This window comes from Aphis gossypii, chromosome 1, assembly GCF_020184175.1.
Source record: "Aphis gossypii isolate Hap1 chromosome 1, ASM2018417v2, whole genome shotgun sequence".
NCBI classification, from domain to species: Eukaryota; Metazoa; Arthropoda; class Insecta; order Hemiptera; family Aphididae; genus Aphis; species Aphis gossypii.
Genome location: NC_065530.1, coordinates 86,907,599 through 86,927,469, shown reverse-complemented (window position 1 = coordinate 86,927,469; position 19,871 = coordinate 86,907,599). Strand labels below are relative to the sequence as shown.

Sequence of the window (19,871 nt, the reverse complement as noted above, 5' to 3'; positions counted from 1 at the left end):
ATAAATATCGAATTATACATTTAAACAAAAAGGTGGTTAGAATAATTTTAGTTTTGTCATAGAATAAGGCGTTCGCCCATTTCCAGCTTACGATAGTATTGAATTTAAATGCATGTTTTAGTTTTTATTAAAAAAGTGAGGCTGCAGGTGCTAAGAGATTATTGGTCACATCATATTATAAGTTCAGGGAATAAAAATGGGTCAAAATTGTTTTAGAGAATTATTGGGTTTTGTATTGAAACCAGGTAAAAATATTGTAGGATAATATGGGTTTTGCGTTAAAAACCGGCTAATATTGTTAGTGAGTTTCGTGTCTGAAACTGGGTACAATTGTTTATATAGGCTAGTTGTATATACGATGCAAAAGTGGGACTAATTCTTTACAGATTGTGGATTTTGCGTTCAAAATCGGGATTAATTGTTTGTGGATTTCACATCTGAATCTGAGTACAGTTGTTTGCGGGTTATAAGTATCAGAGTATAGGATAACTAAATTGATCAAATTGTTTTCGAGTTATGGATTTTGTGTTCAAAGTTCAAACCCCTATAACATTATTTGCGGGTTCTGCGTTCAAAACCGGGTAAAATTGTTTGTGAGTTTCTCATCTGAAACTGGGTACAATTTGCAAGTAATGAGTAGTCGTGTAATTGGGTTTCAGGAATAGAATAGGGTGATTTTTTTTGCGGGTTATCCGTTTTTACTCCCTGATATTATAAATGGTGTGATCAAACTCGAATATAGAAATTATGAATTTATGTATTGCTTTAATAATAAAAGTTACTTTAAATCATAATAGCTAAAAATGTTCGATTATAAATTAGCTTAGTTAACATATTTAAATGTATATCGCAAAATTGTAATTTTCTTAAGACACATCTAATAGAAAAAATTAATTCAATACTTTTTTTTGGCTGACCAGAAAATCTTGAAAATTTAATACAAGGTTTTTTATAAGTTGTTCTTAAAGTGATAAAAAAAAATCCGAAATCGTTAGTCACAATTTTTTTTTATAAGTACTTAAAGTTCGAATTTATACGAAATATGTCAAAATTGCGAAAATTTGCAAGTAATTTTGTGGTTGGAAAATCGTAAAAATTTTTTCTTTTATAACTAAGTTTTGAAAATTTGGTACAAGGTTCTCCATAAATTTTTCTTCAAATATCTGTAAAAAAAACTACCGGATTCAGACAAAAAAATTTTATGAGTGTTTGAAATTTAAATTTTTATAAAACCGCGTTAAATATAACGGTTTAGCCTCAAACGATTTTTGATATTTGTTGTTATTCAAATAATATAAGTCGTAAATAATTAAAAATTTTACCAGTTATTTAGATTGTTATTTTCTTTACGTGATTTGATTTTCAAAATATTTTGACTTTTTTTGAGCTATTTATAGACAAATGAAATTTTCAATTTTCCTAAGAATTTTTGTTTGAAGTGTCGATAAAATTTTTTTGGCGGAGTCAAAATATTTGAAAAATTAATACAAAGTTCCTAGTTCCTCATAAGTTATTCTTATAGCGATAAAAAAATTATAAGAATACATAGGCACAATTTTTTTTTATTAGCATTTGAAGTTCAAATTTTGACAAAAACTCGTCAAAATCATGAATATTTGCAAACTATTTTGTAGTTCAAAATTCATAAAATTGTTTATATTTATATCTAACGTTAAATATTCTAGAGTTCTAGACTGACAAATCATCTCCGTTCAGAATCGTTTTTCGTATACAATGATACTTATATCATTGCATTCAAATTTAACAAAATTTCTTACTACACTTTGATATTGTTAACGCGTTTATATATATATATATTACATTTATATACTATAATATAAGGGTGGATAAGGCAACTGTCTGCCCACGAGCCTGTTTTATCTGGCTCTTTCTACATTTCAAAATTACACCATACAACTTTAAAGTTAATCGTCTGTACTCTATAATTCTATATTCTAAAGTATATATGTATAGCCTATCTAATCGATATAATAGTTGTTATCTGAACATCGTTTAACATAATTCGTTTAAATAATGAATATAAATTATTATATAATGTAACTATAATATATCAAATTGAGTTTCATCAGCCCCTAGTTTATTCATAATTTTTGAATATATCGTTTGAATATAAAATGCGCGGTAATATCGATGATGATATTGTATACAAATTCCGCTGGTAGCGCTAGTACTAATGGGAACAGCTGATTTTTTTAGAAGGTTTGGGCTTCAAGACTTGTGATTGTTTATATGAGCCGATTCCCAGGCTCCCAGCCTGTATCTTTAATCGTGGTAACCATACACTGAGATAGATAAGAATATACTGGAGCGCGGACTATGATGTAAAAACGGGCCGACGTATTTTTCGTTACCCCCACTCCTGTATGGCAAGAAATTGAACTTCCATACCAATAACATTGAAAGACTACACATTTTAACTTGACATAACTCTGGGATAAATTATCGTATTACGTTAACTTTGGTATCAAAATTTTTGTTTTTATGTGTACTTCAAACTTATATTTACAAAATATAAAAATAAAAACTCTGAACAACATTTTTATAAAAACAAAATTGCCCACGCTGTAGTATAAATAGTATAATACTCATCACGCGATACCATATTATAATTATATTATTTAATGAAATTAATATTAAAAATATAATTTTAATAATTTTATTATAATGAATCTTGGAAAAAAAAGCCCCGTACCAACTAAATACATTTTTTTTAAATTGTATAATGTACCTTTTTATCAACTTAATTATGTAACACTTTTTTTGACATAGGTATTTATAATATATATTATATAAAATATTCGTTTAATAATTTGTAACTACTTTTATATCATAATAATATTTAATAAAATAATACACCAAATATTTTAAATTATAGGTATAAAATATACATTTGAAGTATCTATAAGAGATTAATCATAATAAAAATAACATAAAATAAAATAGATGTAATTTGTATATAGTTTTAAAAAATGTTTAAGGGTGGTAAAAAATTTCATATAATAGAAATAAAAAAAAATAATTATCATAATAAAGGCATTGTTTTCTGATGTTGTGGCTAACTATTAGAAATATTAGACTACTATTAGAAAATCTAATACCTACACTTATCTCATGCATAGTATTCACTATTTTTGTTTTGTGTATTTACTAATAACATGTTTTACATTTTATTAATTATATAAGGTAATTGAGACTTTAAGTTAATTTCCATATAAAAATGGTTTTGTCATGTTCGGCCTTTAAATGTACAAAGAGTTGGAACAAGGAAAGTAATTAAAATCTATTCAATTCCATAGGTGAATAATATATTATCTAATTATTATATTTTTAATTTAATGTAGATGGTCTTGATAAATATATTTTTAATTTTTTAATTTAAAATCATGCTGTTTATTGCAATTAATAGGTTCTATAACTATTGTAATAAAATATAAATTAGTATCCAATTAAAATTTAAAACCCTAATTTTAATATCTAGATTCCCACTCAAAAAACCTGAGTTATTACAAAAATAAATAAAAATGTTCAGAGTTTTAATTTTTTTTTTTGTAAATACAAGTTTGAAGTACACATAAAAACAAAAATGTTGATACCAAAGTTAACGTAATACGACCATTTATCCCAGAGTTGTGTCAAGTTAAAATGTGTAGTTTTTCAATGTTATTGGTATGGCAGTTCAATTTCTTGCCATACAGGAGTGGGGGTAACGAAAAATACGTCGGCCCGTTTTTCGTAACATACGAGCATAGGCAAGTCCGCGCTCCAGTATATTCTTATCTATCTCAGTGTAACCATATAAAAGCTTATATACTTTAATCCTTATCAAAACTTTTTTTTTGCATTTGTATTATCACAAATAATTTTAATTTACTACTTGAATTAGTTTTAATAATTAATTCTGTATTTTTGTGTTATGTCTTGCTTAAATATTAAATGTATTTGAAGTTATTAGTTGCATTTCTGTTTAATAAGAATATGTTTACTGTTTAACTTTATCTAAATATTAAATAATAATTTACTTAATTATTACAACATATTTTTTTATTCCTACCATTACCTAACCCATAAACCCATGAAATGGCTGCAAAAAAACAACAAACAGTTTTGCCTGAAGAGGAATATTTAGAGGTAATTACATATATCAATGTATCTTGTATATGCTTAAAAATGAAAACATCTTAAATAGACTAATACAGCTTCAATGACACTAAGAAATAGATTATATAGTATATACCTATATAAATTATAAAACTTATTTTTTAAGTACCTACTTACTGGCTACTGGTATCATATCAATAAAAAAATATGTTTTTAGGTCATTTAATTATAATTAATTTATAATTATATATACTGTAAACATAACTTACTATTTAAAATTACTGAGTAATGAACTTATTATGAACCTGAAATTCAATCATTTTCACGTGAATATTACAACTTATAAGGACTAAATATATTATTTTAAAAATTAATATTTCTATTTTTACATGAATTATATCTACTTGTATTGATTATTTGATACTCGTTGGTGGTTAAAGAATTCAATTTGATGATGGATGATTAGGCACCAGTCGGTGCTGTTATGTTGCACAACTGGTTTGGCAATATTGTTATTGTAAACATATTATTACATATTTGATATAATTATTAATATTATTACTTTTATAACCATTTAGATTTTTAACAAAAGATTATTAAATTTTTATTACCCGAAGACACTTAAATCGACTTTATCAACTTTATGAATAATAATAAATTGTTATCAGCACTTTCACATTATCCAAAGCTAAAAATAATTCTAATGATGATGTTTTTATGTGTAAAAATAAATAATTATTTTTAAATTGTCAGTAAAATGATTTAATTAAACAATATTTTAATATTATAGCTGAAAATTTAAAATCCACATTTTAAATTTTTTTTTTTTTTTTTTTACATGAGGATTCATATTTACTTATGAATTGTGCTAGTATAAAATTTTAATTAATTGTTTTTATTTATTTATTTCAGAGTATTGGTAAAATTATAGAAAGAGATTTCTTTCCAGATTTGGAGAAATGGAAAGCCCAAAAAGATTATTTAGATGCAGTTCAACATAATGATACAAAGAAATTAAGAGAAATTTATGAAAAATATAGTTTAAGTAAACGATTGCTTATTGAACAACCTGGTAATTTTATAATTTATTAATTATTAAAAAAAAAAAGTTGTGTAGTAGCTTACTAAAGAATAAAATTGAAAATCTGATTGTTTCATTCTAAAAAAATTGTTTGGTTATTACTATTGTACTTAGTTAGTTAGTTAGTTATTTATTTTTTTTGAATACATTAACACAAAAAGTTTATGAATTTTGATTATGCTATTGTTAATACATTCAAGTGATAAAAAATGACTTGCTTATAAAAAAAATAGTTAAACTATTATTTTGTAAATAGTTTGCTAATATTTTCTAATTTTTTTTCATTTAACTTATTTATTACTTTTAATGCTAATATTATACTTACCACTAAAATTAGTGTATTATAATTATTATTTTTATCCATAGATGCAAGCCCAGATACATTTGAAACACCACAACCAACTAAAGGACCAATGAGTAACAGAACTGTTGATCCTACAGATTTAGATGATGGAAAACCTGATGATTCTAAATCAAAAAACACTGGTTAGTAAATAACAACATTTTAAAATAAATTTAATTAGTACTCTTGAATCTTGATTTATCATGACTATCAAAATATTGGACTTTAGGTGCTAAGGCTATAATAATTTTTTTTATGATATTCACATGGTTTATTGTGATAACTATAATATCATAAACACATTAGGTACAGTTTTTAGGTTTGAAAGTGTCTTCACAGCATTTGAAGGAAAGCATTTTTGGTTTGAATCTTACCATATTTTCCAACATTAACATGAGAATACTATTGTATAGAACACAATTTAAGATATTAATCATTATATAAAATACATCCCGATATTATGACAATTAAAATAATTTGTATGAGTATTGCTAAGAATATTAAAATAGTTATGTTAACCTAGAAAAAAATTTTATCTAGTGACTATTAATTTATTACTTATTTTTAAAAGTCTTATTAAGATGGTTTTCATTATATACTCTATTATTTACATAGTTATATTGCACATATAATTATTTTTCAGAAATTATTGGATTGGACAAATTTTTAAGCAATACTACAAGTGAAGATAATCATAGTTTTAATGAAATCATTAAAGAAGCTGAAATTCAATATAAAAAAAAGGTTTTGATTTATAAATATTTCTATCAAATTAAATATATAATAGTAAAAAACTTAAAATCTTTTTTTTTCAGAATGCATGGTTATTTGAAGGTGAAAAAAAAGCATTAGAAATGGTTGATAAACTTGAAGTACCTTCAATAGAAAGTCAAGCGTCTAATACAGAGCGTGCATTTAATTTAGATTCGTGGGCATTTAAAAATAAAAATTATATTATGTATGTTCCTGATGGAGTAACATTAACTAAAGATGAACTTATTAATATGGCATCCAAACGACAAAAAATTGATCATTCTAATACGAGGCTTAAATTAAACCCATTTGACGAAAGACATAACAAACAACAACTATGCAGTTTAGCACATATGCAAACAAGACAGTTAGATGGCAAAATTGGAGTTGATGGCAAAGAACTAACTTCTTCTACCCCTAAAATCAATGGTTATGGTTTTGTTAAAACTCCATCTCCTGCTCCTGGTGTTAATCAAAGCCCATTGATGACTTGGGGAGAAATTGAAGGTACTCCATTTCGTTTAGATGGTAGTGACACTCCACTGACTCCTCATAATTCTGGTCCTATTTTCAAAATACCTGAACAGCCCAAACGTGAAAGATTAGCTCATGCACTTGCTGAAAAAGCTAGTGAAGGTCATAGAAATAAAAAAATTAAAGCATTGGAAACAGCCCGAAAACAGTTATCTACGTAAGGAATTTTTTTATTTTGTTATTTGTATGCATTATAATATAAATTAATTTATTTTGTTAATACAATTTCAGACCATCGCCATCTAATTTAATGAATAGCCCATTGGACCGATTGAATTCTATGTCACCAGCAGCTCAAAGACTTATATGTAACCGTATAGGTAGTGATAGAAGTAGAGATGCTGCTTTAAGAGCATCTTATAGTCCGTCACCGCATACAACTCCATCTGGATCACCATCAATTTCTGGATTAAAAGGCAATATTAAAAAATCTACACCTACCCATCAGAAAAAACCATATGAAGTACCTAAAAACCTTACCGATAACTTATTGAATATCAATGTTTCCAAACGCTCAAGAGCTGTAGATTTCTTTTAAACAATTAAATAATTTTAAATACAAAAACTATATTTGTACTTAATAATCTTTATTTACTTTTTATTTTGTAAAAAATTTGATACAGTAGTATTAAAGATTGTAACGTTCGCTGCATCTTGTTCCACAAATGATATAGATATACTGAAATAAAAATATTGTTAAACATTTTATTTTTTATAAATTATGATTTTATATATAAATACTTCTTATTGGTTAGTTTTAAATGATCACTGATATGTTTTACAAGTTTTTCAGCATGTCCTATATTTTGTTCAGGACTGATTGTTCCAGAACCAGATACTATTTTTAATGTTCCTAAGACACATGGCCCATCTAATCCATACCAATATAACTCTTGATCAGTGTTTATATGCACAACACAAAACTATAAATTAAAATAGATAATAATAATATTAGAATTTTAATAATTATTATATAATTTACATTTTACACACTGTTTTTTCAATAATATTACTATGTACAAATGTACTGTAAATTGACATTGATTTGAACGTTAAATTACCTCCTAATAAATTTTAATGTAACAATTATTTCTGTTAAGTATTATATTAATTTACACAATTATTATTTTTTTTAAATATTAATTTATGAACTAAACTAAAATGACACCAATTTATCTTATCAATTAATTATTTTAAGAAATATTGTCTAAATATTTTCATAACGTTTTCCATGCCAAAAAAATCAACAGAAAACAAATCAATATTTAATTTCATCACTGTATCAGAGCTTATTTTTTAAAAATATCTAACTAAAATAGGTCATTCATTGTCTTTAAGTCAATAGCAATTAATGATTTAAAAAAATATAAAACATAAGTATGAACATTTTAAAGTACATTAAAAATAATTTATTTAAGTATTTTATTATCTTACGTTCAATGGTGATTTAAATATATGCGCCATTAGTTCACAAGTCTGGACTGAAAAGTCTGGTGGCACAGAATTCATTGACAAATTAGTATCAATTTGCAAAATTGGCATTTTAGTTTTGTGTATGAAATAATGAAAGATTTATTTACTATTATCACAAATTAGGTTGAGGAGTTATATTAGAATATTAATTTATTCACGTTTTATTTTATAATTTTAATATTTTTTGAATGCAGATCACATAATATTATAGTGGTTTGTGGTTCAGTTATAAAAAATTAAATCGGTATACAGTAATGTTTTTGTGCTTGTTTGTATGACATACGAAATACCTTTATTTATTTTTACTATAATAAAAAAATGTACTTATTATAACATATAATTGTGCAACAAAATGTTTATTTTTTATACATACAATATTATATAACAAATTTCAATAATAATAAAAAAAATATATTTGAACATATTAAATCAATATTATTCCTTATAAGTTATAATGACTTAAATGACTCAATATAAATTAGTACCTAGAAGACTAGAAGGTATTTATTATTATTTATTTATCATCAAAAATTAAAATAATTTTAGTAATATTTACAGTTTACTCTACTTGGCCAATTCATAAATGCAATCGCCAGTCAATCAAGAGTTAATAATTAATTGCTATATTCTCATTAATTGTTTTACGCTGTTACATACTTACATAGTAAACTACGTTTAGACTTAGTAGTTCACGTTTAGCTCTGTTAGCTTCAATGTTAAAGTGAACTCAACTTTTTTTAAAACTTAATGGTAAGAACCTTGCTTTACTCGTTCGTATTCAAAATATAGTGGTAAAATGTTTACAATAATTTCATTTTTAAGCGAGTCATGGACATTTTAAACAGCACTATATTTTATTTACGTAAATATATCGAGAAAAATTGAATTATTGTGGAAAAATCTTTGTTCAAAAATAGTTACAGTTCTTACCATTAGGTTTCATAGTAGGTTGATTCATTCTAATTTTAATAAAGCTAATGGAACTAACCGTATACTGTTGAGCGTAGATTTGCTATGTTATGCACTTGCCTATAGGTACGATGGAGACAACAAATAATGCGGGTGTAGCGTCCTCGTATTATTGTATCCTATTGTGTTATAGGAATTATAACTATTTTCCAACTATGTAACTTAAAAAGTAATAATTGTAGTAATAATTAATAAAATATTTATCTTAATAAAGTTATCGATGGGCAGTTCTAGAATAATTTATTAAATGTTTAGATCGTTTGGAATGAAATGAATTGTCATTTCATTAGAGATGATAGATATTTGTTTAACCTTTAGAAGAATAGAGGATTAAAATCTGTTATAAATTATGAAAGAATTTTTATCTATACCTCAGAACTCAAATCTTAGAAATCAAAGTATTTAATATCTGAAATTTTTAATAATCATACATTTATACAATATTATAGCAACAAAAGGTACAATTTCGATTACAGAGCATTTCATTGTACAAGTGGCCAGTGGGTAGTGGTTGTTACTATGCACTATGCAGTATATTAATTTTTCAATCTGAATTTTCTTTCAGCAGTCGCATTATCGTAATGTTGTACGACTCATAAGAGGTTATATTATATTTTTAGAATAGTTACTTAATATTATCGACGCACATCGTATATTCGTATCTAATGTGGGTTTCGGGGAGACATCACAGCTACAGTCACATTTTGTTCATTAGAATATCAATTTTGTTTATAATTTACATATTATACAATAAATCAATATGTTATTATATACTTAAAAATTATGTACTTTTTTGGACAAATATTTAGGAATAACTGCAACTAAAATAACATTGTTATGCACACCAAAAAAATTACTTTAAAATATTAATTTAGAAGAGCTTTGTAACATTTTGTTTGGGCCATTGTCACGCTGAATAAAATAAGTTTGGGAAACACTGATTTAGATTTAAATGGTTAAAATGTAGGTACCACTTTAAGTGTTTACTAGTGCTACTGCTGCATAAGATATTCCATTTTACCAAGACCATGGACTATTGACTATTATTGAGTTATATTGTTGAGAAAAATAAACAACGTATAGAGTAAGTAACTGTGGAATTATTTTGATATTTTTAAAATTAAAAATACCAACATAAAGTATCTATTTAGGTTTATAAAAAAACAAGTTGTCATACTTAAGCTGTGGAAAAATGTATGAGTTCTCTTCATAATAATTGATAATAAATTGTATAGATTCAGAAAAAAGTATAGGTATAGAATGAAAACAAATTATTTAATATTATTAATATTATTACATTATAGATTTAAAAGTGATAAAAAAAAACAACAAAAAACAATAATTTTATCGTCAAAAAATCATTGAGCTTCTGATAATCTATTGAATAATCTCTGCTAAAGTTGTGCCTTTAACTCCAATATTGCTTGGTTTTTGTTCCACAAATGATAAATAAAATCTACAACAAAACATTAATAATTTTTGTATTAGATTAAATAATATTAATTGGTATAATATAATTTATTGTAATGTTAGGTTTTTAATACATTGTAAATATTTTTTTCTGCGTCATATTTATTTATTGTGCTCCTAGATACAGATTGTAAATTTATTTTAAAAATTTAAAAAAAATAAAATATAATTTTATAGGTATAGGGTACTTATTTCAATAAAAATTATATTTATTAAAACTATTAATACACTTTTGTTATAATGGGACAAGTTTTGAATTATGAAACACACAGAATATGATGTTTAAAATAAAACATATCTAAGTAACATATTACTATAGGCGTAAAACCGTAAAGAGTTAGAAGTTAGACTATATGAATCAGAATATTTATTAACTGTAGATAATATTTAGTTGGTCTTTTTATAGTGTTAATGCCTACTTTGTAGTCGTCTGTAGATAATTTGATTTATTTTTGAATGTTTATAAATTTTATAATTTTACATATTTTCTAACATTGTCTCTTTGATCTTACCTAATGATTATAATAATATTGTATTTAGTAACAAAACAGAGAAAAAGCATATTTTTATGAGAGCAATTTAATGTAGACTGTACCTAGTAAAAATGTATGGAAGAAGTATAAAGCTAAAGATAAGATATATAAAGTTTAATATTCATGATTTATCCTTGGTTTTTTTTAAATCTGAATAATTATTATGATATACCTAGTTAATAAACTGTTTTTTTAATAATGATTATCAAAAAATAACAAATTAACATACTATATGATTAAATATCAAACTAATTATAACATTACTATTATAAACATAAAATTAAATGATTTAATTTTTGAATATACCTATTTTGAGGTACGCCAAGTTGTTTTTCAATAAAATCGAATATTATCTTCGAAAATTGTTTATTTTCATCTGTTCCAAAGTTTCCAGTTCCAGTTATGGTTCCTAATGCACATGGTGATTCATTATCAAACCAACATGCCTGTTGTCCTGCCTTGATTCTCACACCAATATACTGAAATAATTGAAAATTAAAGTTTGATTAATCAATAAGTATAGTTAAAATATTTTAATAATTGCTTTATATAATATACATATAGGTAATAGAAATAAGTATAGTAAACAGTAGCATTAATAACATAATAATATATAATAGATTATATAGGTAACAGGCTATAATTGTAATACATATAAAATACATTTATTACCTCATACAATTTTTTAAATCAGTTATTAACACAATACAGGCACACTATATACCTATTATACATACTTATATATATATTGTCAGACTGTAAAGAGGATAATATACTTGAGGAAATTTTTAAAATGTATTACGAAAAAAAGGACTTCGCAAGCGACTCAAGAACCACTAAAAAGAAAAAATAATTTTACTTCCAAAAATATATTATAAGTAATATATTAATAGTAACGATTCAAAATCAAGCTGAACACTACCTACAATAGTTTATTATTTTTTGATGTTGAGTAATCTTCCGCAGCCGTATCTATACAAAGATTGTAATGGTTCATGTGTATCGTTTTTAAGTATATTTTTACTTTTTTTAAAAACTTTTATTTTATATTTTTAGTGTATGAAACAGTGTATATATAAACAGCTTTTTGAATATTCTACTGTAGGGAAAATTCCTCTTTTATTTATTTAAAAAATATAAATAAAAAAATAAATTTATAAATATGGAATTATAGAATGTTAATTAAATAAATAATATTATTGGGAATGCTTAAATTGATGAATTCTGTTCTACATCTTTGATAGTTTGAAGATTTTCATCACATCTTCATAAAATGTGGGACTTTTCTGAAGGTATACCCTTTTGATTAAAAATAAGTTTACATAGAAATATTCAAAATTAACTATTAGTACACTCAAGTTTATTTTATTTTTGTACTGCCCTAAATTACCCCGAGTTGTATACTAGGAGAATTAACTCGTAAAATTTTATAAAATCGAATTATTTATTATTAAGGGTTGTTAATAGGCAAAATATAATTGTAATGTAAGTAAATTTAGATGTTGAAAATTAAGTGTGATAAAATATAGAAAAACAAATCTAGTTTAACCCTAAGTTCTAAGTTTAGTTTTGTAGAGAATAGTTACAAACTATACAGCGATAAACATTCTAAAAATGTTAGTAATGTATTGTTTCAATTTTCAATGATGGTATTACCAGATATATAGAAATATAAATTTAACTTACTAGTTCTGGTGTTTGGAGTATTTGGCTGACTAATTTTGATGCATCAGTTAAAAAAGTTGATGGAACTTTGTATTTTGGTATGTTAGTAGTAATACTTAAAGTTGGCATGTTGTTGAATTTTTAAAATAATTATATACTTATGAAAAATTGCAACTGCAGATTATCGTGAACGTTATACGGCAAATAAGTTGACAAACAGTGTAACTCCAGTACATTAACTGTAATTTATGAAATGTTCTTATTATATTATAGGTACTTATCGTTTTAATCATCTGTTGTGTCATGAATTCAAAAAAAAAAAATTCATGAAAAAACAAATGACGCAATGAACATTTATCTCATAGTCTTCTTATATATAATACATTATACATACGTTACAACGCAATAGGTACCCATTTGGTGGCCGATGGGTCCTCAAATTTTTATGTACAATATTATATTTTTATATTGTTGAATAACAAATAAAATTGATTGAAAACCATAGTATACTATAATACGCGTATTATGTCAGGTTAGCAATAAAAAAAATATATAATATAATTTTTTTTTACTATTTTTAGGTTTTTAGATGTACCTATTGATTTAACAAAAATGTAGTTTTTTAAAAATTAATTTCTTATTGTATTTGCCATCACCTTTTTAGCAATGTCAATAAAAATGTTCAGATGTTCAACTTCTAAATTTTTGAAAAATATTTAGATACGAAATTAGAATTAAGTGTAAATGTCACTATAATGAGTGTCGGGTGCGTTAAATTTGAATTCAATGATGGTATCATAGTATACGGAAAAACAATTCTAAGCGTAGATGATTTGTCAGCCTACGATATCTGGATATAATATATTTTCCACTGGGTGGTCAAAAAGGTGGTTTATGTATTAATGACATAAATAGGTATCTCAAAATTAAATAATGTATAGAAAATGGCAATTCAAACAATTGGTATATGTTTCTAGTTTCTATGACTAGTACTGTTTATCTATAACAAAATTCTAAAACGATTTGATTGTACATCGTTATTTTACGCGTGAATTTTTTATTTCGTAAAATTTTAAGTTTAAATAAAATTATTTTAATTGGCTAACGCTCAACTTTTTTATCATTATTGTAAGCTAAACTTATGGAAAATCTTGTATTACATTTTCATTTCTTAGCAATTAATATATTTTTTATACATTTTTAACAACAAAATAATTTGAAAATATTCATGATTTTGACGAATTTTTGTCAATACTTGAACTTTAAACTAATAAAAAAAAAGTGTGCCAATATATTCTTATAATTTGAATCACTTATGAAGAACTTTGTATTAAATTTTCAAGTTTTCTATTAGCAATTATTTTATAAAAATAAACGAATATTTAAAATGTCTTATAAATATAGCCTTAAAATATGTGAAATATTTTGAAAGTTCGGAAAAAGTTTCGGATTTTTGGACTACCATTCAGCAAAAGTTCATATGGACATTTCATTTCGGGGAAAACTGCGGGTGCCATTTGCATTTAGTAAAATAAATTGTTTTAATACTTAAAAATATAAATACATTGTTTATCATTAAATATAGGGTGACAGACTATCTTCACTCAGAATTGTTTTTTGTATCAAATTATTTTTATTATTGAATTAAAATGTAAGTATGTAACACATACATTACCGCGACTTATTCAATAGTAATATAGGTATAATCAATATATATATACAGGGTGTTTCTGAAATGAATGAGGTCACTAGTATACGCGTACTTGCTGTGATGGCCCAGTGAAGATTTTTTTGAAAATTTTTTTCTATCTTCAAAATCTGGGTTTTTTCTTGTTATTTTTAGAATATTATCTCAAATGTAAAAATAAACGATCTAGTTGTATTTTTTGCGAAATTCTCATACAAATCGATACGTCACATCGTTTTTGAGCTTGTCGCGCGTTTTTGACGCTCGAATCGCCGACCAAAAAAAAAGTGGTGTAACACATCGATTTGTATGAGAATACTGCAAGATTAACGGTGGTGATAGTTATTTGTTACTATTTAACATACATGATTAACTAACATATTATTTTACATTGTAAGCTAATTAAAATGGGGGTCACATTGAACAACTTTTGTAAATAGAAATTGTAAATAAATTAAAAATAAAATAAATTGATTATTCTTACAAAGTAAAATAATGTTTTAGTTAATCATGTATGTTAAATAGCAACAAATAACTATCACCACCGTTAATCTTGCAGTATTCTCATACAAATCGATGTGTTACACCACTTTTTTTTTGGTCGGCGATTCGAGCGTCAAAAACGCGCGACAAGCTCAAAAACAATGTGACGTCTCGATTTGTATGAGAATTTCGCAAAAAATACAACTAGATCGTTTATTTTTACACTTGAGATAATATTCTAAAAATAACAAGAAGAAACCCAGATTTTGAAGATAGAAAAAAATTTTCAACAAAATCTTCATTGGGCCATCACAGCGAGTACGCGTATACTAGTGACCTCATTCATTTCAGAAACACCCTGTATATATCAATATATACAATTGCAATTGTAGCCAGTAGGGATACTCGTACAAAAATGCGGGTAGACACCTCTTACCCTCTTAGTAATTATTTTATATCTATTCTATTTTTAATTATTTTCAATCTATGTTGTATTAAATAACTTTAAATATTATACAATTTATAGTTATAGTGTTAATAAATAATAAGACAATAGAAATAATAAGATAATAGATACTTAAACAGTTAAACTAAAGCTTTACTCATATTAAATTATGAACTTCCTACTTTAATGGTTACCTACATAATATATAAAATATAAAACATTAAACAATAATATTTTTACAATGTAAAATTAATTATAATTATATACCTAGTATTGTAATAATATTATCACATTAATCTATGTTTATTAATTATTATTAATATTCTTCTTTTTTTTACATAACTAACAATTAAAACTTAAAAAAAAATTTTCTTATGTAATTTATAATTTAATTTAAGTGTCTACGTATTTTGTCGTGACATAATAGAAGACCGTATTTTTATTATATGATCATTACTTTTATAAACTTTATTATCTAATTTTGAACGTAGTTATAATTGACATAAAAAAATGATAATCCAGACTAAGATAAATACATTTTTTTTCTTAATATATACACATGATCTTTATAAAATTTCATAATAATTATTATATACTTATTATTATGTAATATATTATGTAAAATTAAAATCATTTATTTGTATATAAATTTAAGTCTGGGTATATAACTGATTTGGTGCTTAAACTAGTCAATCCATTATTAATCAATAGGACGTGAACATTAAACATAGTATACGTTTATATACATCGACAATTTTTACAGCTAATTTAAAAAAATGTCTATTGTACTAAGAATTGATACAAATGTTTCCCATGTGGACATTGATGAAGAATTTTTAGTGCAGAGTACAGAAGCTCTTGCTAAAACTTTCCAAAAACCAAAATCTGTAAGTACCTACCTACCTATATTATTATTTTTTTTTCATAAGACAAATTAAATAGTTATCAATAACTTGATTATTTAATAAAAATATAACATCATTGGTGTCTACATTTATTAATTTAATAAATATGAAACACTAAAATGTAATAATTATTTTTAGGATATTTTAGTATTTGTTAATGGAGACCAACCCGTTTTATTTGCTGGTTCTACAGAACCAGCAGTAATTGTATCATTACTCAGCGTAGAAGGAATAAATGAAATTAAAAACAAACTCCACTCAGCAGCATTATTTCCATTGTTAACAAAATATCTAAAAGCTAACGAAAATAGGTGAGTAAAATATAACCTTAATTTTAAATAGATAGGTACCTAATGTGTGAGAGAAGGGGTCTCAAAACTTTTTAATTCAAGGGCCACAAAAAATATCATCATCTCTTGGCGGGCCAAAAGTTTATACATATATTATAATTTATAATTCATACAATTTTTAATTTTTAAATGTTAAATATCTCCTTGTTATATTTACTATCCTATATGGGGGTCTCGGGCTAGTTAAAATTTGTTCGAGTGCTGTATCCGGCCCGCGGGCCGTAGTTTGGACTGTTTGGAGACCTCTGTGTTGAAGTGTTTCTGTAAAATAGTATAAAAATATGGTATTAGCATCTGACTACTCCTTATAATTTTTATTGAAATATCTAATTTAATTAAAAATATCAAATCATAGGAATACTTTTAAGATTTAAGACTTACAGTCATATTAATATAGATTGGAACTAGGTATAAATGAAGTAATTATTTATTATTTATTCAATAATAATTAATAATTATGTTTGTATTACACATTATAGTATTATACTATATATATATATTTTTTTATATATTATATACTATGTACTAAATATTAAACACAATAGATAGGTTAGGTTAGGTATTACAATAATTATAGTTAAGTAAAAAAAGAAATGGGTACCGCTCTGCTGTACATTAGGATTTAGGTGCCGTGTGGATCACTATTATATACGAGTATTATAGGAGTTGTAAACTTGAATCCAATAATAGGTATCATTGTATAGGTACGAAAAAAGATTCTGAACGGAGATGATTTATCAGTCTGTGTCTATGTATTCATGTAATTTTTGAATCACTATAAGACTAACTTATGAGGTACTTTGTATTAAATTTTCAATTATTTTGACTCAGCCAAAAAAATTTTATTGATATTTATAAAAAAAAAAAAACCCAAACAAAAACGAATACTTCAAACGCCTAAAACTAACATTAAAATAAGCGAAATATTTTGAAAATTTTGAAAATTAAATCGTGTAAAGAAAATGCCAATCTTAATAAGTGGTGAAATTTTCAAATATCTACGAATAATAACAAATATTTAAAATCATTTGAGGATAAATCGTTATCGTTATCGTTACGCAATTTCGTAAAAATTTAAAATTCAAACGCACACGTTTTCCCTATAATGACGTTTCGAGTTTTCTCTATAGCTATTTGAAGGAAAACCTATGAAAAACTTAGTGTTGAATTTTTTAATCTTAGATACAAACACAATAAAATTTTATGATTTTTCAACTACAAAATTACCTGCAAATTTTCGTGATTTTGACATATTTCTTAAACATTTGAATTATAAACGCTTATATAAAAAAAAAATCGTGACTAAAAATTATTGATTTTTTTAAACTACAATAAAAACAACCCATAAGGAACCTTGTATTAAATTTTCAAGTTTTTTTGGTCAATCAACATTTTTTTATCGACACTTCAAAAAAATTCTCAGAAAAATCTAAATCAGTCTATAAATAGCTCAAATACTTTTAAAAATTAACTGTATATAGATAACACTTACATAAACACTTGGTAAAAATTTCAAGTATTTACAGTGATTAGTTTTTGAATTATAACGACATAAAAATCTATTTTGTCAAAAACTGGTTTTATGTAAAAATTGCCGTTTTTCCGTCACTTTTTTTTTTTTTGTTTTTCTTGATTTTTTTTTTAAATTGTTAGAACATTCTTTCTTTTAACCATTATAATGCACCAAGTATATTTACTTTGCCATTAGAAGTCATCCCTGAAGTTTGAAATTGAAGCATTATTTCGACTAGTTATGCTATACACAGATACAAAAAAACACACACATCATTGTAAAATCAATACATTCATCACTTCGTTCAGAATCCCAAAAAAAAATTGTAGGTTAACTTATCCTAACTTTTAATTAAAAGAAGAACAAAATATTATTAAAAATATTTGGCTTATAGAACAATATTAAATAATAATTTAACCATTTTAAATGAGAATTATTATTTATGATTTAATTAATATATAATATTTACCTACTTGTTTATTTATGTTTTAGAATTACAATTGGATTCAGTCCAATTGAACCGCATGCCATGGGAATCAATGGAAAATTGTTTGTTCAATAAAACTTTATTATTTATATTGTATGAATTATTATTTTAAAATGCCACTTTTGAAAATTGGTATATTGTTGGTATTTAGTAGGCAATTTATTACGACAAAATAATATATATATTATATATATAAAGATTTACATTATAATATAATATAATAAAACAAAATTTTTTCAATTTAAATTATTAGTTGATTATTTATTTATTTTAATTCAGTATAATCACTATAATCTTATGGAAGTATTATTATGTTAATAATTAATTTAAATATTATCTGTAAAAGTTCATATATGAATATAAGTTTCTTTAATAATATGGTTTTGTATACCTAGTGTTTAAATTTTTTTACTAACAAGAATATGATACAAAATTTTTCATCAATTGAATGTGTAATTATGGTAGAAGTAGATACCTATATTGCATATAAATAAATAAAATATTTAATTCATAAAACAACAAGTTTAATTTTTATAAATAATAACAATTTTACCACAATTTTAATCAGTAGCCAGTAAGTACTTCTTAATTTGACTAAAAATGGCAAAGCGAATACAACCTTTATACCTATAATACCATTTTGAATTTTGCATATAAATTTAAATAAGAATTATTGCATACAATTTTAATTTTATAAAATTTCTAAAACTAATGTCGAAATTGTTGAGTACCTAGGTATACAATTAGCAATTTATATATTAATGTAAAATTATTTAATAACAAATATTGTTTGTAACTCACTTACAGCCACTCAGAGTCTCAGAATTAAGTTAGTCTAATAACTCTTTAGAATAACAAAATCCTATTTTTTGAAAAAATACCCATATTTGTTCTTTTGTATACGTACCTATCATTTATTTTTAATTTACCTACAATAATAAATGGTAGGTATATGTAATTATCTACCATTAATTAATCTGATGATAAATGTACTTTTTTTATTCTATAAAGTAAAGGAATATTAATAATTTTTACTTTTATATTATGATTACCTACCTATA

General features: G+C 24.4%; 4 protein-coding genes across 4 annotated transcripts; 2 read left to right on the top strand and 2 right to left on the bottom strand.

Moving 5' to 3' along the window:
* The first annotated feature begins 3,875 nt into the window (after positions 1 to 3,875).
* LOC114132063 (splicing factor ESS-2 homolog) lies at positions 3,876 to 7,538 on the top strand. The gene is made up of 6 exons (XM_027997447.2): positions 3,876 to 4,149; positions 5,032 to 5,191; positions 5,567 to 5,686; positions 6,187 to 6,287; positions 6,359 to 6,987; positions 7,062 to 7,538. The coding sequence occupies exons 1-6, from the start codon at positions 4,099 to 4,101 to the stop codon at positions 7,366 to 7,368; spliced, it is 1,368 nt and encodes a 455-aa protein (XP_027853248.1). The 5' UTR covers positions 3,876 to 4,098; the 3' UTR covers positions 7,369 to 7,538.
* On the bottom strand, positions 7,397 to 8,665 carry LOC114132070 (macrophage migration inhibitory factor homolog). Its single transcript, XM_027997458.2, has 3 exons — positions 8,265 to 8,665; positions 7,572 to 7,753; positions 7,397 to 7,509 (listed from the first exon to the last, which is right to left on the bottom strand). Exons 1-3 carry the CDS (start codon positions 8,370 to 8,372, stop codon positions 7,422 to 7,424), a joined length of 378 nt encoding a protein of 125 aa, XP_027853259.1. The 5' UTR covers positions 8,373 to 8,665; the 3' UTR covers positions 7,397 to 7,421.
* A 1,863-nt stretch (positions 8,666 to 10,528) lies between these two features.
* Positions 10,529 to 13,192, bottom strand: LOC114132306 (macrophage migration inhibitory factor-like). Its single transcript, XM_027997717.2, has 3 exons — positions 12,962 to 13,192; positions 11,582 to 11,754; positions 10,529 to 10,728 (listed from the first exon to the last, which is right to left on the bottom strand). Exons 1-3 carry the CDS (start codon positions 13,067 to 13,069, stop codon positions 10,650 to 10,652), a joined length of 360 nt encoding a protein of 119 aa, XP_027853518.1. The 5' UTR covers positions 13,070 to 13,192; the 3' UTR covers positions 10,529 to 10,649.
* A 3,030-nt stretch (positions 13,193 to 16,222) lies between these two features.
* On the top strand, positions 16,223 to 19,056 carry LOC114132313 (macrophage migration inhibitory factor homolog). Its single transcript, XM_027997732.2, has 3 exons — positions 16,223 to 16,442; positions 16,599 to 16,771; positions 18,816 to 19,056. Exons 1-3 carry the CDS (start codon positions 16,332 to 16,334, stop codon positions 18,883 to 18,885), a joined length of 354 nt encoding a protein of 117 aa, XP_027853533.1. The 5' UTR covers positions 16,223 to 16,331; the 3' UTR covers positions 18,886 to 19,056.
* The last annotated feature ends 815 nt before the right edge of the window (positions 19,057 to 19,871 follow it).

Coding starts and splice junctions, on each gene's coding strand:
- LOC114132306 (XM_027997717.2), bottom strand. CDS start 13,069: ATGCCAACTTTAAGTATTACTACTAACATACCAAAATACAAAGTTCCA. Junction 11,755..12,961: donor TACTCCAAACACCAGAACTA/GTAAGTTAAATT, acceptor CAATTATTTCAG/TATATTGGTGTGAGAATCAA. Junction 10,729..11,581: donor CTTGGCGTACCTCAAAATAG/GTATATTCAAAA, acceptor GTTTTGTTGTAG/ATTTTATTTATCATTTGTGG.
- LOC114132063 (XM_027997447.2), top strand. CDS start 4,099: ATGGCTGCAAAAAAACAACAAACAGTTTTGCCTGAAGAGGAATATTTA. Junction 5,687..6,186: donor TTCTAAATCAAAAAACACTG/GTTAGTAAATAA, acceptor ATTATTTTTCAG/AAATTATTGGATTGGACAAA. Junction 6,288..6,358: donor AAATTCAATATAAAAAAAAG/GTTTTGATTTAT, acceptor TTTTTTTTTCAG/AATGCATGGTTATTTGAAGG.
- LOC114132313 (XM_027997732.2), top strand. CDS start 16,332: ATGTCTATTGTACTAAGAATTGATACAAATGTTTCCCATGTGGACATT. Junction 16,443..16,598: donor CTTTCCAAAAACCAAAATCT/GTAAGTACCTAC, acceptor AATTATTTTTAG/GATATTTTAGTATTTGTTAA. Junction 16,772..18,815: donor CTAAAAGCTAACGAAAATAG/GTGAGTAAAATA, acceptor TTTATGTTTTAG/AATTACAATTGGATTCAGTC.
- LOC114132070 (XM_027997458.2), bottom strand. CDS start 8,372: ATGCCAATTTTGCAAATTGATACTAATTTGTCAATGAATTCTGTGCCA. Junction 7,754..8,264: donor TATTTAAATCACCATTGAAC/GTAAGATAATAA, acceptor TTTAATTTATAG/TTTTGTGTTGTGCATATAAA. Junction 7,510..7,571: donor TTAAAACTAACCAATAAGAA/GTATTTATATAT, acceptor TTTTTATTTCAG/TATATCTATATCATTTGTGG.